This window comes from Protopterus annectens, chromosome 3.part0, assembly GCF_019279795.1.
Source record: "Protopterus annectens isolate FY-2018-M chromosome 3.part0, PAN1.0, whole genome shotgun sequence".
NCBI classification, from domain to species: Eukaryota; Metazoa; Chordata; order Ceratodontiformes; family Protopteridae; genus Protopterus; species Protopterus annectens.
In genome coordinates, this window is record NC_056731.1 from 647,429,039 (window position 1) to 647,449,098 (window position 20,060).

General features: G+C 41.6%; 1 protein-coding gene across 1 annotated transcript in view; it reads left to right on the forward strand.

Moving 5' to 3' along the window:
- The window catches only part of TMEM245 (transmembrane protein 245), a 1,232,464-nt gene that overhangs the window by 172,870 nt on the left and 1,039,534 nt on the right, over nucleotides 1–20,060 (forward strand). Inside the window, exon 5 of the mRNA XM_044065650.1 lies at nucleotides 7,518–7,721. Within this exon, the coding sequence (XP_043921585.1) occupies nucleotides 7,518–7,721 (204 nt within the window). The remainder of the gene's footprint in view (nucleotides 1–7,517; nucleotides 7,722–20,060) is intronic.

Below are 20,060 nucleotides of genomic sequence, written 5' to 3' on the forward strand. Positions count from 1 at the left end.
CTTCAGTGGTACCTAAAAAGCCTTTGGTGTCAACACTCTGAAGACGTGGAAACTCTTCTACGTATAATTCCCTGCATCAGAAAAGATTTTCTTTGGTGGGCAACAGCATGCTCCCACAACAAGGGACTGCCTTTCTCACCACCCCCTGCCACCCAGACCCTCACCACAGATACATCAGACTATGCTTGGGGTGCACACCTGGATGGCAGGTGCATACAGGGCCAGTCGAACCTACAGCAAATCCCTCTGCACATCAGTCAAAAAGAGATAATGGCTGTGTAGCACATATTGATAGCTTTCAAGCCCCTTCTTTCTACAAGGGCTCTCCTGATCAAAACAGACAACACCCCTGTAATGTGGTGCATCAACAAACAGGGAGGGACTTACTCCTACCCTCTATGCAGGCTGGCCATGATCCTTTGGCTCACAGCCTCTGCCATGCAACTACACCTGTTAGTGCAATTCCTGCCAGGCTCTCTCAACTCTCTGACAAACCAATTAAGCAGAAATCTTCTGGACCCACATGAGTGGCAGCCCAACAGAAGATCCTTCACCCTGATAACTCAGAAATGGGGCACCCCGGAGGTCGACCTCTTTGCCTCCCACACCAACCATCAGCTCAGCAAGTTCTGCACCAGGGAGCATCACTGCATGGCTTGGAAAGTTGATGCCCTGTCCTTCCCCTGGGTCAGTCTATGCCTTTCCTCCACTACATCTCATCCCCAGGGTACTGCTCAAAATAAAGCAGGAAAAACCAAGGACCCGTCTGATAGCTCCAGGCGGGCCCCGGCAGCACTGGTACCCCTTAACTGCGCAGCCCGTCACCACTACCCCCATGGCACCTTCCTCAGATTCTAAACCTCCTGACCCAGAGAGAAGGGGAATTCATGCATCCCCAATTGCAGGCACTCAATTTGGCACCTTGGCTTATTCCCTAACTGAACCAATGAGCCAACCTCAGTAAACAGGTCCTAGATGTTATCCGTGAGGCCAAGACATTCTAGCACCAAAAAGTCTTATGCTGACAAATGGAAAAGGTTCTGCACCTAGATCCAGGGTAAGGGAGCCAATACGGCACAGCCCTCCTTCCCTCTCATCCTGGGGTATTTAGCTGACCTATTACACAGTGGCCTCTCTTACTCCTGTATAAAAATTCATGCCTCTGCTATTTCTGCTCATTTTCCCACTGAGCAACCCATTTTCTCACACCCTTTGATCAGATGGTTCCTATGAGGGGCTAGCAACTTGAGGCCACCCAGAAGGGCACCAACTCCAGCTTGGGACCTTAACTTTGTATTGGAAAGGCTCACCCTGCCCCCCTTCGAACCAGCTTATTCTGCAGAGATAAAATTTCTCTCCTGGAAAACAGCATTTCTTCTGGCCAACACTGCAGCCAGAAGAGTCTCTGAGCTACAAGTGCTCATGGCTGTGGAATCCTTCATCATCTTCCATGCTGACAGGGTATCCCCCAGAACTAACCCATCATTCATGCCCAAGGTGGTGCCCAGTGTGGCTCTCAACCAATCCATTAATTTGCCCAACTTTTTCCCTAATCCCCAAAACAAGGGGGAAAGGATTCTGCACTCTCTAGATGTGCACAGACAGCTCAGATTCTATCTGGACAGGACTAAGTTATTTAGAAAGTTGGATCAACTGCTGGTTAGCTTTGCTACAGGGGCAGAAGGCAAAGCCATCTCCAAACAAACCATCTCCAAATGAATAGCACACTGCATCCATTTCTGCTACAACAACATGGAAAGCCTCCCCCCAAAGGGGTCAGGACGCACTCCACCAGAGCAGCCTCCACCTCTGCAGCTTTCCTTAGAAGAGTCCCCACCATGGACATCCTGGAGGCTGCCACCTGGACATCTGTTCGCACTTTTACCAAGTATTACCACCTGCCTCTGTTCTCCAAATCCAGGGCAGGGTTTGCCTCTCCAGTCTTGCAGGACATCCTAGCCAGCTCTTAGTTTCCTTTACTGTCTCCACCCTTTTCCTCAGCTTTGGAAATCAACCCAAATGTGATGACTGCAACAGTGAAACACAAAAAACATAGTACAGTTTTGTGTACACGTACCATAAATGTAGATGTTCGAGTGTATTAACTGTTGCAGTCCTGCTTTCCCTCCCTCCATCCCCCTTTTCTTCTCTTACCTTACAAGGGACATATTGGTATTTATTTTCCACTGGTGGGGTTCTTCCTCCAGAACATGTCTTCTACTGGGGGGCTCCTGGCAGGTTAGGGCAAGAAAAAACGATCTAATGGTGTCAGCTGCCTTACTTTATACTACTGATGACCTGACGTCAGTCCTGGAGTGACCGCAACCGATGCAGAAATACTAAGTCTCTGGTATTCGGGCCAGCTGTGGGCTACCCTGGCAGGGATAAACCCAAATGTGATGACTGCAACTGTGAATACACTTAAACATCTGCATTTATGGTAAGTATACACAACTATACTTTATGAATACTCCAACAGTGAAGAGAAGGAATATCTACCATTATGGTAAGATTTTCCACAACTGTACTTTCTCCCTGCCATACTCTGTTTTCATCACTATATACCTGCCTTAAGTGTCAGTCAACGTATCTGTTGTAGTGATTGGGCTCCCTGTAGCTACAACCAAGGCAGCACCCATCTTCTTTGTACCGTGAAATGTATTGATAGCACTCCAGTCCCAGTATCCCTTAATTAGTATTAGCTGTTCTTTCCTGCCTAGATGATTATATTTAGGTGTAATTGCTCAGTATATTGCAGTACTCCACTCTTATTACAGTTGGTCCAACCATTAATACTCATTTAATTAACTTCATTCTGAATTATGGCTAGCAACATGTAGTTTACCTATGGTTCAAAGTTCTCATAACCAGCAACATTCCTCATACTATCCACCGTCTCAAGTTTATCTGTAACAGCCCTTAATGTCCTGGCCACCAGGTTGTCACTTCTGATAGCAAAATCTACATGGCCAGAATTCTTTTCACTACAGACTGGATTATGCTTAAGCATTTTTACTCAATAAATCTGTGCATGTTAGAAACTGAAAACTAGAAACAACCAACCAGTATTTTGATTGCATGCAAAGTGTCATGCATTGCTTCCAGTAAGCAAGTGATGTACCTAGAGTTTAGCCCACTAACTGAAATCCATCTCTCAAACAGCTCTGTGCTTGTAATGTTCACCACAGTAGCTAGAAACAATTCTACTTAATAGTTTAGACAAGAGCCAGTTGCCTCATCACTTTGACATTCCAGCATTCTTTGGGGTTGCAAAATGCCTCCTGGACTGCTGCATCCGTACTTTTTGAGGATCCTTGTGTCTGTTTATAACACTGAGGGAACAGATCAGTATAGACTTCCCCATTAAATATCATGCTGACTCTGATCTCATAGAGAAAAGAAACAAATTACTAATCTGTCCTCATCCCTGGGCTGCCAGCAGTCACTTAATGTTTCATGCTTAACAATCAAGATTCTCCACAAAATCTGCCTGCATCTAGCATTTGTCTTATGCCTTGATGTGGAAGTTTTGCAGGACCTGTTTTTGTCCATTTGGTTCATTAATTAAACAACCCTGGTCCACAGAAATTGCATTTCTCAATAGGCACAAAGAATAATTATTGGTACCATGTCTGCTCAGCATCTTTACAAGTACTGCCTTGTCAAGGATAATCACTGAATTTCATCAACCCTTTAGTAAGTACAATCAAAATTTAAATCCTGATTGACTTGCAAAGGTCACGCAACCGTGGAGTGATGCTGGTGCCATTTTTGCATAGATATTACCTTATCTTCAGTTATTAAATGCAAGTGTCTTAAAGGTACAGCGCTGAGAACATTATTAGGAAATGCACTTTTATTTATTTATTTGCATTTCGTAATCAGAATAATCTGACTGAAATGTTCACCCTCTTTCAGCAGAGCCATAAGGAGCAAAGCTCTACATATAGAATCAAGCAAAGAAAAACGAAAGCAGTAAGAGCATACAAGAACAATATCGATGTGCACGTAACATGAATACATAGAATTAACAGGGAACTTCTGAAACTTATTTTTAGGAAGAACACTATGTTGACAGAACACTATACCCGTTTGCTTATGTAAGTACACATTTAATATAATGAAATAGCAGTGAGTGGAACGGATTTTTTAAGGTAGAGAATTTAAGGGATAGGGAAGGGTAAGAGACGGGCATTTTTAATAGAAACTGGCACTTTTGTGTGTTAGGGGGTAGCAAATATAATTTATTTATTTTTTTGTAGTGGGAGAAACAGAAGAAAAGTTTGTATGAAGTAAAGGAAGGGGATTAGAATGTAGAAGGAAAAGATGGAGTCTTGAGTGAAGGATGTTTTATCAAGGTATGTTTTATTGTCTGAAGGGAGTAGAGAGATTTAGGATGTCTAGTATTTAGGATTGCTATGCACTTTAATGTGTTATTTTAAATGACAACATAGTAGCATTTAGTTACTGGAAACATTTGTCTTTGTCTACGATCTGAGGTCTAGAGGGATTGAGTTAAATATTCTATATAGAGTATAAAGAGTCACCATGGTAGTTATCAGGTTTAGTGCTGAAATCAGAGTTGTCTAGGTGATTTGTATCTACTGGTTAGATTACTGATAGCTGTGTATTTGTTTGGTTTTTGAAGGATGTTATGTGTGATCTTAATTTGGGAGATGTTTAAGGTATGTTGAAATTCTAACCAGCTGATCTGTTTCAGTGCTGTGCAGTGGGTTGTTTTATTCGGTACACTGGCAGCAAATTTAGCAATTTTAGTTTAATAGTTTTCTGTTTTTTTTAAGTTGTCTTTTATAGGTTAGGTAAAACAGGAGATGCATATAAGATGGTTAGTAGTACTGATAGCAAATTAAACTGTATAAATTTGTTCAGTTATTAAACAGTGTTGAAAAAGACAGTGAGTAATAGTGTATGGGTTGTCTGTAGATGTGTTTGTAGGATTAAATACATTTTGCCTTTGTATAGCTTTCCAAGTTTAGTGTTAGCTTCTGTCACAGTGTTGGTAATATGGGGATCAGATGTTAGCCAGTTGTTGATAATTACATCTTAAATTTTAGTAAGAGCCACTTTTTCAATCACTTTGTTGTTCTTGGATTTTATCACAGCACATGGTTGTTTTGGGTACTGTATCTTGTGTGAATAGTATTAATTGTGGCTTTTTGGCAGTTAATAAATGTTGAGAGTCAGTGAGCCAGTGTTCAAGTTTTTTGAAGGCTCTAAACAATTTTAAACAAATAACCTGCATAACCCAATGAGTTTTATACCAATCATTACTGATAGTCCATTGTTCTTGGAGAAAGGAAACCAAATTTCTAATTTCCCTTTGTATTGTCAGTGTTTTTCTCCATGCTGCAAATGCCAGCTGCAGATCAAATTGACCACTGTTTGGGCAAGGACCCAGAGCTTGATGAGGACACCTGCTTGGTTGGATACCCTGCCAAAGGTGCCATTGACTGTTGTCTGAGCTGTTTGAAGTGCAGTATAGTATGCGTGCAAAGCTTATTGCATGTTATAGTCAAGCAAAGGTTTTTGATCCATAGGCAACAGTAGCTTCAGAAGTGCTGTTAGAGGAGCAGTCATCATGCTGTACATTCATAATTCACAGAAATAAACTGTGCCATTTTCCTTCTATTCAGCTTGGAGTAGTGACACTCTGCGGACCCCTTCTTTGCAGATCTTGCCAAGTTTCTAGATGGCTTTAAGAATCTGATCCTTAATGATGTATGACTCTATTAATCTTACTAATGTATGCCTGAGTTCTGCACCTACTAGGACCATTGCTTGACACGTAAACCCTGTGAAACTGCTTATTACGTGTAGAGCTCTCAGTAAGGCCAGACCACTTTGCCAGATTCTACTGGACAAATTGTTCACAATTCAAGCTTTCCCTTCAGTCTGGAGCACCAACCATGCATATATTTGTGCTGTGCAAGCCTTGTCTTCTGCATCCAGTTTCTCTTGGATTGTTTCCATAGCAGTCATCAGATTAGCCACCATTATTTAGAGGGTTGTTCTCTGTTTCCATAGAAGTTGGGACATCAAATGAGTTGACAACATCTGTCAAATCTCCACATTTCTTGCTTCAGTAATGGGCATAAATTAATCTAATTTCTGATTAACCTTTTATATCCATTTAATATCAAGTCCAAGGTTGGGTTTTCATTCTTTAACTGATTAATTTTATTAATTACAGGAGCGTTTGTGTTTCATGGCATATGAATGTCTGCAATAATGACTTATTTGTCCACCCAAATTGTCCCTTTCTCCTTACATTTTAGTCTCCTGCCAGATTAAGATATTAAAGTTTAACAACTTCTTCATGCAAACTTTGTTGTTAAGGTCCAAGGTCTGCTTCACAAATAAAAATTTATAAGGCATTTATCAGGATGCAGTGCAGGGTAAGATGACTACTTCAGAGAGCAATACCAGAAGCCCCTGCATACAGGGCATTTGAGGTAAGTTCTGGATGTCAAAACCCCTAAATATATCTCTGAGCATATTGCTGTAATAAAGTGTTATCTATCATTTGTTTGTATTATTACTACCCCTGGTGCGATAGTTTGCGGTTTAAATATTTAAGTAAAACTGCATGAGCTAACCTAGTCAAAGATTCACCAATAAATTTTATGTGGTGATGGACTTCTTTAAGTAGTTTTATTGAATGTTGTATGTTTACTTGCTGATCGAAGTCTAGCTTTCTAGAGAACTGTGCAGCAAAAAATAATAGTTGGACAATGTAAAATATTACAGTGAGTGTAGCAACACCAAGAGCATAGGAGTTTTGTTGCTGTACCCATCCTTATCCATGTAGTTTTATTCACAGTGCATGCCTTGCTCTAATCAGCTTCACATGCCTGTACTTACTTCAGGCTCTTTAACATTTTTTAACACAATCAAATACCTCAGCATATTAAACTGCTGCCATTGGAAGCGTAATTCCCTTTTAGCTGAAATTTGGTCCTAAAGGATATAATCTGTTGCAATAGATATATCCGTAGACAAAGTATGGAGAGCTTTCATAGGCCCTTAATTCACTCAAAAAATGGATTTAAAAGTTGGAAAATCCATGCTTTCATGTTTTAATTCACTGCAGCGGATAACACAAATTAGTCTGTATGTAATGGATATGCTCATTTCAACTTTCATGATAAAAGAAACAGTGTAAGCATTACACAAATGTATTACTTTGGATTTATGTACCCCTTAATGCATGTATGTACTTAAAAAAAGGAAAAAATATATAATTCTCTAGAAAGCAAAATCTAAACAGTGCCTTTCCACTAGTATTACAACCAAAGACAGTGCAGATATGTTTCTTTTAGAACTGTGCTCAGTAGCTAGGAAGAAGTACTTTAGCTGGAACAATGTATAAGAAGTCTCAAGCCCTTTTGTAAAGCTGCAAGCCAACAGACTTCTTTCATTTGAAGTATGGAGAACAAACATGGTAACTTTACCAAAAGTGCATTTATGTAACCTGTAGTATTGTTTTTCTTTGTTAGATATTTCTCGAAATGGAGAAGGTTCTGTTGTTTCTTCCTCCAGCTCATCTGTTTCAATGGACAGATCTAGAACTGACTTGCCAGTGGTAGTTAAGAAGAAGAAAACCAGTGACATCTACTTTATATTGCTTGTCTGGGCCATTATTTTTGTCCAAATCTGGATGAACCTTTGGATTCTACAGCTACTTCCTGTACCTGTTGCTGGTAAGGAAGCAGTGATGTACACTTTACATTGATATGTGTTATTTGAGTGAAAGGTTAAAGAGTCTGTATTTATTGCTTCATATTTTAGAAATGACCATATTTTGTCTTGTAGTAGCACTGCTGAAAGAGAAACATTCTTCAAGGTGTTTGAGATTATTAACTGAGAGTTATAAAGATACATGTGATAGTGTTCAATCTCGCCGTTTGTTCTTACACATGGGTTCGGAGCCGATCCTCGGCTCCGTGCCGGCCTCTTGCAAGCTCTGCATCGAGAAGAAGCTCGAGACAATCTAATACCCACAATCCCCCTCTGCCTTTACCTCAGATCTAGTTTGCCGCTGCTGCGTTCGCATCGCTGGGAGCTAGCTCGAGCATCTAAAGTTAAGATATAACTTAATTTGTTATATTTTATTGGATATTTTTGTTCTATTTGATATAACTTGATATACTGAGTGATTGTGTGTTGAGTGGGTTAAATTCTCGGTACCGTTAATCTTATTTATCGGTTAGAGTTTTTCGGGGCCTACCAACCCTTCTTAAATTTAAAACGGATTTGACATTTAAATCGGATTTGACACTAATTTTTCGGATTTGACTATATTACTGGACTTGTCTTTTTCTTGTAAAATGTCTGATAAGGTAAAATCAGGATTTAAGCGTTGTCAGTGTGGCCAGAAAATGTCAGTGACTGACAACCATAGTTCCTGCGTCTACTGCCTTGGCCCTCTCCACTTGCAAGAGGACTGTTCTATCTGTCACTCTTTTAGTGGGAGGGTCATGACAGATAGGCGCAGGAAACTCATGGACAGAGGTTTATTAAAACCTTCTTTTCAGGAGGCTCTGGATGCTTCTGACCAGGCATCGAAATCCTCTAAGGAATCGAAGACGTCGGAGCCCAAGTCATCGGCTCCGAGCTCTTCGGCAAAAGTTAGATCACGGTTCCACAGACTTGGGGCCGAGTGTTCAACTGGTATCGGTTCCTGAGCCTCGAGTCTTGGAACCGGTGATGGAGCTCCCTCCTTCGACCTTATTGAGGTCGGCTCCGTCTTCGGTTCCTTCGACCCGTTCTTCTTCCAAACTCTCCGATATCGATGTGGATCGTGTGGTGCAGAAGTTATTGGAGCATTCGCCCTGTCCAAACTTATTTCGGTTTCCACCCAGTTGGTGTCGAAACTTGAAGGCCTCCCAGTGTCTCCATCCATTCCTCCTCCGAGACCTGTTCAGTCTTTGGAGCCGGAAGAGGCTGATCTTCTGATTGTGGAGCCCTCGGGTCCAGAACCGTCCTTTTCTCGGTCTGTTCCTCTCACCTCGACTCTGTCGGACCCGGTACCGGAGTCTCGGAGCCGACGATCTGTCCTTGGTTCCGGGGCGAGTCGAACCGACGTTTCGGTTCCGACTCTTCCCCTCAGGGCCTCGGCGCGGATCGATTCGGCTCCGTCCTCGGGGTCGATGCCTTCGGTGCCTGTGTCGGGGATTCTTAGATTCTTCGATGCGGGACCCGGGGGCGTTCGACCTAATGAGGAAGGTGTTGTCTACCCAGACAACCACATCAGTGGAAGCAACCTCTCCTCCCCATAAAGGGCCGTTATCCTCCTCTGCACCCACGGCCACATCCAAGCGTCGGGCACCAGTTTCTCAGCCTCCCTGGAGGTGCCCCTCTTCCTCGGGGCTTCTTCGGCTGCTCGCCACGAAGAAGTCCCTAGGAAAAGATTGTGTAAGAGGAGACACTTGGATTCTCCACAAGAATCCTTGACATCTGATACTGACTTAGATGAGTCAGAAGGGTCCCCTAAGTCACCTTCAGAAGATGTCTCTTTTTCGGACATATTGGGGATCCTGAAACAGAGAGGTGACTGGCAGTCCCTTCCCCCTTCTGAGGATGAGTCAGTTTTGCTAAAGGCATTTGGTGCTCGCCCTTCCTCCTCCTGGGTCACTCCGCCCTTCGATGAATTAATGGAACTAATTGCTCGAAGGGCGTGGGAGGCTCCTGACACAGTGGAACCAGTCCCAAGGAAACCCAATAAATACATCACGGCACCTCAGGACAAGACCTACTTAACAAAAGGAGTTCCAGTGGACGCTATGGTGGTGGCAGCGGCCATGAAAAAGGAGATGTCAGAGTCTTCCTCATCTGTCCATCCCCCTAATAAAGATTCTAGGACGATGGATAGGTACGGGAAGCGCATTTTTAGTTCAGCGGCTTTTTCCATGCGATCCCTGAACTATTTGACCCATTTTACACGTCTACAGAGGGATCTAGTCAAAGAGTTGGGAGATACCCTCCAGAGTACTACAGATGCAGCTGTCTCAGACAAAGTGACAGCGCAACTTAATACCCTTACATCCATTGTGAACTCGTCCATGAGGCTGATTTCCTACGCAGCCGAAGGTTCGAGTAGGGCAGCAGCTTCAGCGATTGCTCTTCGCAGACAATCCTGGATGCGCTTATGTTCCTTTGCGAAAACCTTCAAGTCTTCCTTTACTAACGCCCCATTTGATGGTGCCACTCTCTTTGGCCCCAAAGTAAAGGAGACCCTTACCCGGTGTGAACAGGAGGGAAAGACTCTGTCTGCTGTCGGAGTCCGTTTTTCCACCCCAACCAGACCGTACCCCAAAGGGCAACGTGGTGGGAAAATGTGGTTTCGAAAACCCCAAGGATCTTTCCCAGGCACACAGGGAGATGCCCCCTCTAGAGGCAGAGGAGGGGGCAGAGGTGGAAGACGCCGCCCAGGCGGCAGAGGGGGTCCGCAACATCAAGGTGACAGGGATACACTTCCTGGTAAACCTTTCCAGCACTCCTGAGAGGAGGCCCGACTGTCCTGCTCTGGAGGCAGTCGGGGGTCGCTTAGCTTTATACCCTCAGGCCTGGCAAAATGTAACTACAGACAAGTGGGTAAAAAGCGTGGTTACCAGAGGTTACAGCATACCCTTTCTATCCCATCCCATTCCAAAGAAAAGACTCCCAGATGTACCGCCCCATCTGCGAGAGCCAGCAGCTATAGAAATTTCAAAGCTGCTAGAAAAAGAGTCATCCAACCAGTCCCAGCGGACCAGCAAGGATTCGGGACTTACTCAAGGTTCTTTTTAGTTCCAAAGAAAACAGGGGACTGGAGGCCCATCCTGGACCTAAGCTACCTCAATACCTTTGTCAGGAAAGAAAAGTTCCGAATGGTCACGCTTCAATCGATCCTTCCATTCTTACAGAAGGACGACTGGATGTGCTCAATAGATCTAGAAGATGCATACTACCACATCAAAATGGCCAGGGCATCCAGAGATCATTTGCGCTTCCGGCTGGGGGCCAGTCACTTTCAATTTCGAGCCCTGCCCTTTGGTCTGACCTCAGCCCCCAGGGTCTTCACCAAATGCATGGCAGTGGTAGCGTCTCACTTGAGACGCCAGGGATTCCAGGTGTTTCCGTATCTGGACGACTGGCTCCTTTCTGCCACCACCCAGCGTCAACTATTACAGGCCAGAGACTTTACAACTGTGTGTTCACCTAGGAATTTCCGTAAACTTCGGAAAATCCTTGCTTCAGCCATCACAAAATATTTTGTTCATAGGAGCAGAATTAAACACACGTCAGTTAATTCTAAGACTTCCCCCAGAAAGGATACTATCACTTCAGACTCACATACGTCTTCTACTTTTGTCAAGGAAATCTCCAGCAAAACTGGTACTGAAGGTTTTGGGACTCATGTCAGCCTCCCTTATTGCAATACCCTTGGGAAGGCTGCACATGAGAGTCCTTCAATGGCTACTGTTTGCACAATGGTCGTTTCAACAACTACCTCTAACACACGAGATTCTTATAACGAAAACATGCAAGACACATCTAAACTGGTGGCTTCAAACGTGCAACCTTTCCAAGGGGAGACCATTTGTGCTACCCACGCCTACAGTTACGGTGACCACGGACGCTTCCCTGATAGGGTGGGGGGGCATCTTTCAGGGACAGACAGTCCAAGGCGAATGGACCAATTTGGAGTACAATCTGCACATCAATGTTCTAGAGTTGAGGGCATTGTTTCTAACGTTGCAACACTTTGCTCCCCTTCTTCCTCTAGGAACTATTGCAGTTCAGACGGACAACATGTCAGTAGTCTGGTACATAAACAAGCAAGGGGGAACCAAGTCCTATCAGCTATGCAGAGAGGCCATGAGAATCTGGCAGTGGGCGGAGTCCACGGGTCGCTTTCTAATAGCAACGCATATCCCGGGGTCATCCAACGTCATAGCCGACAGGCTGAGCAGAGCAATTCTGTTACCGCACGAGTGGTCCCTAAAACAGTCAGTGGCGAAAAGGATTTTTCGCACGTGGGGCCAGCCTTCCTGCGATCTGTTTGCGTCTCCAATGAACGCCAAATGCAGGAGCTACTTTGCCCTATTACCCCCTCCAGGGGAAGTCCCCAGGGACGCACTGATTCACGATTGGCCCCCGGGACTCCTGTATGCATTTCCTCCTTTTCCCCTGATATCAAAGTTTCTCCAGAAAGCCAGAAGCCTTCACAGGACAATAATCCTCATTGCCCCATTCTGGCCTCGTCAAATTTGGTTTCCCTTCCTGAAGACACACTGCATTCGGGGACCCTGGATTCTGGACCCAGAGCCAGATCTATTGACTCACTCGTCAGGGGCTCCCCATCCCACGCTCCGGTCCCTCCATCTAGCAGCTTGGTTGCTCCAATTCCCAACTTAGCCAGGTCTGATCTTCTTTCGCCAGCAGTTTGGAATATATTGGTGGCTTCTCATAAAGCTTCCACTACTAAAACATATTCTAGTAAATGGAAGCGATTTGTATTCTGGGCGAATACACAGCAAGTGGATCCTTTTATAGCTCCTTTGAATAAAATATTAGAGTTTTTAACGGACTTATTTCATCAGGGTGCTTCTCCTGCTACACTAAGAGTTCAATTGGCTGCCATTTCAAATTTCCATGTGGAAGAATGTGGGGCTCCTGTTATGGCCCACAGACTTTGTAAAGCCTTTTTAAAAGGGGTTTTTCATATTAGACCACCAGTCAGATCTCCTACGTCACCTTGGAGTCTAAACTTGTTGTTATCTAAATTAATGTTGCCCCTTTGAACCTGCCTCTTCTTGCCCATTAAAATTTTTGTCCTGGAAGACTCTCTTTTTGGTAGCCATTACTTCCGCTAGGCAAATATCTGAACTTCAGGCTCTCTCCATCAAGCACCCTTATTTGATCTTTCACTCTGACAGAGTTTCTCTTGAACTAATTCATCCTTCCTCCCTAAAGTGTGTTCTATTAACAATATTAATCAGTCCATTGAATTACCCACTTTCTTCAAAAATCACTCCAACAAAATGGAGTATATGTTGCACAAATTAGATGTTCACAGACAACTAAGATTTTACTTGGATAGAACAAAAGATCACAGAAAAACTGATCAACTTTTTGTGGCCTTTGCTGATAGCAGGAAAGGACTAGCGGTTACCAAAAGAACTCTTTCTAAGTGGCTAACGGATTGTATAATCTATGTCTATGATTCCTCAAATGTAACTCTCTTACACAAACCCAAAGGACATTCCACAAGGTCAGTGTCTACATCTCTGGCTCATGCAGCCCGCCTACCACTAGGCGCTATTTGTGCGGCTGCTACTTGGTCTAAGCCACATACATTCATTTCTCATTATAAGGTAGACAAGGCTTCTAGGGACAGAGCAACCTTTGGTTCCACTGTGCTCAAGAACGTCCTTCCGTGAGTTCCTCAGGAACAAGGAGCTAGGGACGCTACCCATGTGTAAGAACAAACGGCGAGATTGAACACTATCACATATAGAAGTTATGTCCTTACCATAACGTTCCATGTGGAGTGTTCATCTCGCCTTTGTTCTTACATTCCCACCCTCCCGCCCTTAAGAAGAACGTTCTTTTGATGCCTGGCCGGGAGCATTCTGCTTCTGCTTTGCAGATGTTGTGTACATAGTTGGCATGTATATATATATATATGTCTATTTGTTCTTTTATATATATAGTTATGTATAGACTCCTATTTCTGTGCATATGTGATGTAAGCATGAATGTGCTCTCTCTAGAGATTGGTTTGCTTGCAAACTAGATCTGAGGTAAAGGCAGAGGGGGATTGTGGGTATTAGATTGTCTCGAGCTTCTTCTCGATGCAGAGCTTGCAAGAGGCCGGCACGGAGCCGAGGATCGGCTCCGAACCCATGTGTAAGAACAAAGGCGAGATGAACACTCCACATGGAACGTTATGGTAAGGACATAACTTCTATTTCTGGTTTCTCTGTATTTGGCACTGATTATATTTGACTTTTGAACATAGAATGTCTTGCAGCTCTACTCTTTTGCTGGATTATATTGATTCACCGCAATCTTCATTTTTGCATAGAAATAGTGGACAGAAGAGAAGTTAACTGTTATGAAAGAAATAGTCTTAACTTTTCACTTCTAGAAGACTTTTTTTTCCCCACAAGGATTACTGTTCAAAGCAAATACATTGCTTATTGGTAGTATAGCAGTTAACATTTCTAAAAAAAAAAAAAAAAAAAAAAATTATAAACTGTTTTTCCCCTTTTCTTTTCAAATCTCCTCTAATCTATACCGTCTTTGTATACAACTTATTGGTACTTCTTTCTTGACTGTATTTTGCAAATGTTCTTCTGTATATTTTTTCAAGTCTGTACTTAATTTTGGTTCTTATTGTATATTGTTTCATTGTATATTGCTTGTTGTATTGCACGTGGAGCTTTTCTCCCCGGGCCTCTACTGAAAATGGACATGTATCCAGCTAGACTAGCCCGGTCAACAAATGTAAAATAAATAAATAAGTGTTACTGAGTCAGTAATGGAGAGAAATGCTGGCAAGAATATATGAGACTCGCTTGGGGGTAGTCAAGTGTAAAGAAAGAACATATGTGTTATTTTGGCCAGGAATGTCTGAACAGAATACAGTAAGATGTTCAGTACTTTGTAGTGTGTAATGTCTGCCATGATGCCTTTTTCTGTCCCAGCCAGCTCCAGCTAGAGCAGCCACTGGCAAATGAGTTCTCCTTTTTCAGCTTGAATATGGACCCCTAGTATTTGCTTCTCCCTCCAAGAAAAACCTTGCCACACTCCAGATTATCTTTATCTGCTGATTCCTTGCAAACTCACTTCTTTGTGAGTGTTGCTGTGATACCCTAGGAAAAAGCTAAATGGCTAACCATAAAACAAAGATCCAACCAACTTTTAGGATCCCAACTCTGCAAACTACTGACTCCACACATTTACTCCTGTTGCAGCTAGATGTCATGAAAAAACCTCCTCATACAACCAGTTCATGTGAAATGCTCCTGTTAATAACCTAGAACATACCACCTAAGCTATCACCTTTCTGAGTGTGTTCTCATTAAGATTCACTGAAGATTGACCCATTCCACTTTAGAAATTAATGAATATATTGTACTTTACAATCTGCTTGATTGTACATTGCACTATGCTTGTTTGCTGGAATGTATATCAATATGTTTCTATGTAATTAGTCTGAACTATTCTGTTATTGTTTACATTTCTGTATTTTTTGTTTGTAAAATGTTTTGTATTTCATCTAGGCTAAGCCAGAAATTGGTCATTATTGATCAGTGCACTACCCCTGTAAACAAATCTAATATAATATAAATAAATGACGATAATACAAGAGAAGCTGTGTTATTTTATTCAGTACTGAGTAGACAGTGGAGCTAGACCATCATTTACGACAGCTATTTGATTTCCCAAAGCTGTTGTGTTAAATAGTACTGTGAGATGATGTGTAAGCAGTACACTAAAGTCTGTATTCATGACACATGGAGTCAGATTCCAAAATGTTGCTCTCAGTGTAAGTCTGCCCTGATTGTGAAAGATTTGATCTGCGTGATAAGTGACTTACTTCGGTGTGAGGCGTATCTATAAACAAGCTTGCACAGGGGCAAGATTCCAAGACACAGGCTTTCAGCCTGCTGTCAGTTTAAGGGTCACTTACACTGAGAACATGTCTTTTGGAATTGGGCCCATGATATTCTACACCTGGTTTGTTCTACAATAAGTCAGCATGGAATTCAAGAAAAAATTCAGAACACTGGGAAATTTCAGCATGTTATAGCAAACTACTCTATCTAGTGGTCAAGTTAAGAGTGCAGTTGTAACGAGTTTAATGAAAAACTCAGATAATGGTAGTTGTTATTTTTCTTGTCACTTAGCATTATTGAGATATAGAAATGCTCCATTTCAAGGTGTTAGTATGTCACCTGCTCAGTTACTTTTGGGTCATAGATTAAAAGGAAAGATTCTGTCCACTCATAACGGATGAAGGGACTTCTGAATCAAGTCCTTAGCACTAGAGAAGTGATGTTTTTAAGCTAGCATTGAGATGACTTCTTGCTTAATAGTAGAATTTTATTTGAAACGCTTTTGTTTGTTGTTTCCTCTGGTGAGAGAAAGGAAGGCTACAGTTTTCAATGTGTTTATTTGCAACAAACTGGTTAGCACTATTTTTGTTGGATGTGTGCTTACTTTTGCTTGCTCTATATTGAGTTTTATTAAACAGTATGGAGAGCATTTTTGCTGTACATCTGTGCACCTGATTACTGAAAAAGACTCCTGAACCAGGCAATTGACACCAGGGAAGTGACTTTTTTTCTGCTAATATTGAGACAGCTGGTTGCTTATTCATAGTAATTATTTCATAGTTTCAAATGGAACTGTTTCTAATGATTTTTCTTTTTGTCTGGTGGGAAAAGGGGAAACCACATTGTTCTTGGCAGTTGCTTGCTGGAATCTGTAGCACTGTGTGTTTCTGTTGGCTGTGTGCCTTCTGCTGCTTAATTTGTATTGAGCTGAATTGTGCAGACTACCAACCATTTGTGCTTAGCTGCCTGATTTTCTGCATAGTTAATTGCAAGTGGGAAATTTACTAATCACCCTAATTTTAGGGACCAAAAATTCTGCTGTTTCAGTTTCAAGGAATACCCTTAATTTTTACTCATACTTCGCTTTTTTGTTTTTATACATGCTGGGTCATTAGTTGCTATTTTTGTTATACTTTAAATGCAAAATGAACTCTTTCATTATTTGTGGTACCCATGCCAGCACTGTATAATTCTGTCTCAAACAAATAACAATTTTCCACTATTTGTGGCACCCTTGCCTGCATTGTCCAGCCATATTTAATGTAGTACTACTCTGTGTGTACTTTACATCTGTACTGGTAAGTTCTTTTTATTGTGTTTTTTTTTCATACTACTTGGCTTATCTTTGCTTCCATTACTTTGGTTGTTTTTTTTTTATTTTACTGCAACTACAATCGTACCTCTTAACTGTCCAGATTTTCACAGAATGTCCCAATTTTTGCCTTGTATTTTTGGTCTGTTCCTCATAAAATGTGTGTGTTTGACAAATCATTGAGCATTGAAGTCACTAAGTAATTACAAACATTTGAGTTTCATAGTTCACATCCTTCATAAAATGCATGCTCATGCAAAATCTATCAATTTTCTAAGTTTGTAAGAGTAGTATTTAAAATATGTCCCTCATTTTTGGCCTTTGATTCCCCATTGCATTTGGTTTTGTCCATAATTTTTGTGCCTAATGTGTGATTATGAGGAAAGTGAAAAAATAATGATTACAGTAATGTATTCTACTTTGTTGCTCCTAGAGAGTGCACTGCCCCTACACATGCTATAACAACCATCTTTGAATCCTTCTGAATTCCGTGAGAAAAGTACCAAAACAATGGCCACACTGTCCCTAGCTCAAATACAAGTTATAATGACCTCCTTTGCATACCTCTAAGGTTTGACTGTACTATAAATGAAAGAAGTAATGGCCACACAATCACCATCCCCCCACATAACCTACAGAAACCTTCTGTACACACACATCTGGGCTGGTTTTAGAATGGGTTCAGTTGAGAGCAGAGGGCACTACTACTAAGTCCAGTTCAGAATCCATTTATACAGTCTGGGGAGTGGGAGCCACCAGACTCCTAGAAGATCTCAGAGTCTGAATACTGTGTGATAAATGATATCTCTTACTTTTGAAATATAATTACTCGTTAACTACATTGTTTACTGCCCATAAGAGTAATGTATTTGTCCTGGCATTATTGGGCATGTGCACAGATAAAAAACAGTGATATTTTTTACACACACACACCATAGCAATACTACTTTTGCACTTATTTCAGCAGGTTAATACATTGTGAATCACCAATACTGCCACACCAAATCTGTCTCTGTTGTTTAGCAGATGTCAAACAGCAGCAGGGGTAAGACACTTTTATTTAGCTTATTGAGGAGTGATGCATACCTGTCACTGTCCCTGATTTTTGCCTCATAATTTTGCGCTGTCCTTTGTAAAAAGGTTGATTTCCTTGGTAAATTATTCAAGATTACAGTCAATAAGTCCAGATATCAATGTTTCATATTTCTTATTGTCCAAAAAAATGCATGCTGATGCAAAATATGATGATCTATTTACTTTTTAGTTGAATTAGAGTAATATTAAAAATGTACTTCTGTTTTTGAGCTTTTACTCTGCTGTTATTTTTGGCTTTGCCTAGGAGTCTTGAGGAAAGAATATGGGAGTTATGGTATCTGTTTTTTTTTTTTTGCCAGTATTTATAAAACTCCCTGAAGATCAGAAGCATCAACTCTTCTTATAATCCAGGGTATGCACTGAGATCAGTCACTCTGGGCTGCTCATTTTTAGTGCTTACCTTGCTCATGTTCATTATCAGCTTTATCCTAACAGGGTAATTTCACAGTCCTATTCATATTAGAGTGTAATCAGAAGATAAATAAATTTTCCCCTCATTATGTAACCCCCCAGGGGTGTTAAGGGGGCGCCGTGCTGCAGCCATGTGTATTGCATGTACCTAAATCTGGCTATGTTGTTAGTTTTAGTTGAGAGAATGTCTGCCAGTAGGATTTAACTAAGCTAGGGGCACTTTGTCATTGGTAAAATATTTAATGAAGAGGGTAAAGCCTGTTACTTGACAAAATGCTGTTATTATTACCAGGGATAACTTTGAATTTTAAAGGAAATATAAATAAGAGTTATTAGCTTTTGTTGGGTTGACAGACAAGTTACAGAATATCAAAATAAGATAACTTGCTGTGGTTGTGTGCTCCCCAGTACGAGGGGGCCCCCCAAGACTACAGGGTTTTCTGATGCCTAAAGATGACTTTGACTGAGATTACAGAACTGGCAGTCCGATGCAGTGCTATACACTGAAGATTGTGTCACATAAGATAGCGCATGGTATTTGGTTTCCAGCAGTTTGGTGGGTTGAAACTATTTTTGTTTTCTAGCAAATTATTGAGTATTGATGTCAATAGAAAAAAGTAATAGACATTTAAGTTTCTGTATTCATATCATTCAGAAAAAGCATGCTAATGCAAAGCCTGTTATAACAATCTTCTAAGAGCACTATTTAAAAAGGTCTGTCTGATTTGGGGCTTTGCCCCCCCCACCATTATTTTTGACTTTGTCCAGAATTGTTACTCAGAGGCTTTGCTCTGTTTTGTGTGTAATACCCTGCATTTAAACATCGACTTTGCACACTTTTCTGCTGTTCCACATTGAAGAATGGTGTTTCCTGTTTGCGATTTTTAGTTGTCGTATACTGCAATTACAGCCAATTGACATTGTGTTATATGAGCTAATCAAGTAACTGCTCGTAAGGCAAAGGGAGGCAATGAAGAGAGACAGAATTCAGCCAGTTGCATGCTGCTAGTCTTTATCACGCCAGTGCAATATCGTGAAAAAGGGTATCGCAGGGTGTAGGGTTGGCATCATGGTGGTTTCCTGAACTGAAGATTCATTTGATGGTGGATAGATGAGACTGGAATGACATAAGGACTGGACAATGAGGCACCAAATGGAATGGGATCTGCTACCAGCACTGTAATGCTCCCTGTTGAAATGTCTTGAAAATAGCCTTTCTCCTTTGAACTTCTTTTTGTGGGGGGGTGGTGTAAGCCCCCCAAAGTTATTTATATATATATATATATATATATATATATATATATATATATATATATATATATATATATATATATATATACCAACTCCGAGATCTCTATACCTTTGAGAAAAGGGTATATTCTGAGAAATGACATCTCAGACTTAGTATATGTAAGTCCATTCTTTCAGCCATTGAGTCTCCATATTTTGGGACTCGATCTAGTGGGACACAACATTTCAAATAGTTACCAGCCACTAACAACCTGAGTCAAATAATCTAGTAAAAGGGCTTTGGTTTGGCTTTGGTTTGCCTTTGCTTTGTCACTTGGGTTAGGTCGATCATGGTGGTGCTGTTGCTGGGAGACATATTCTTG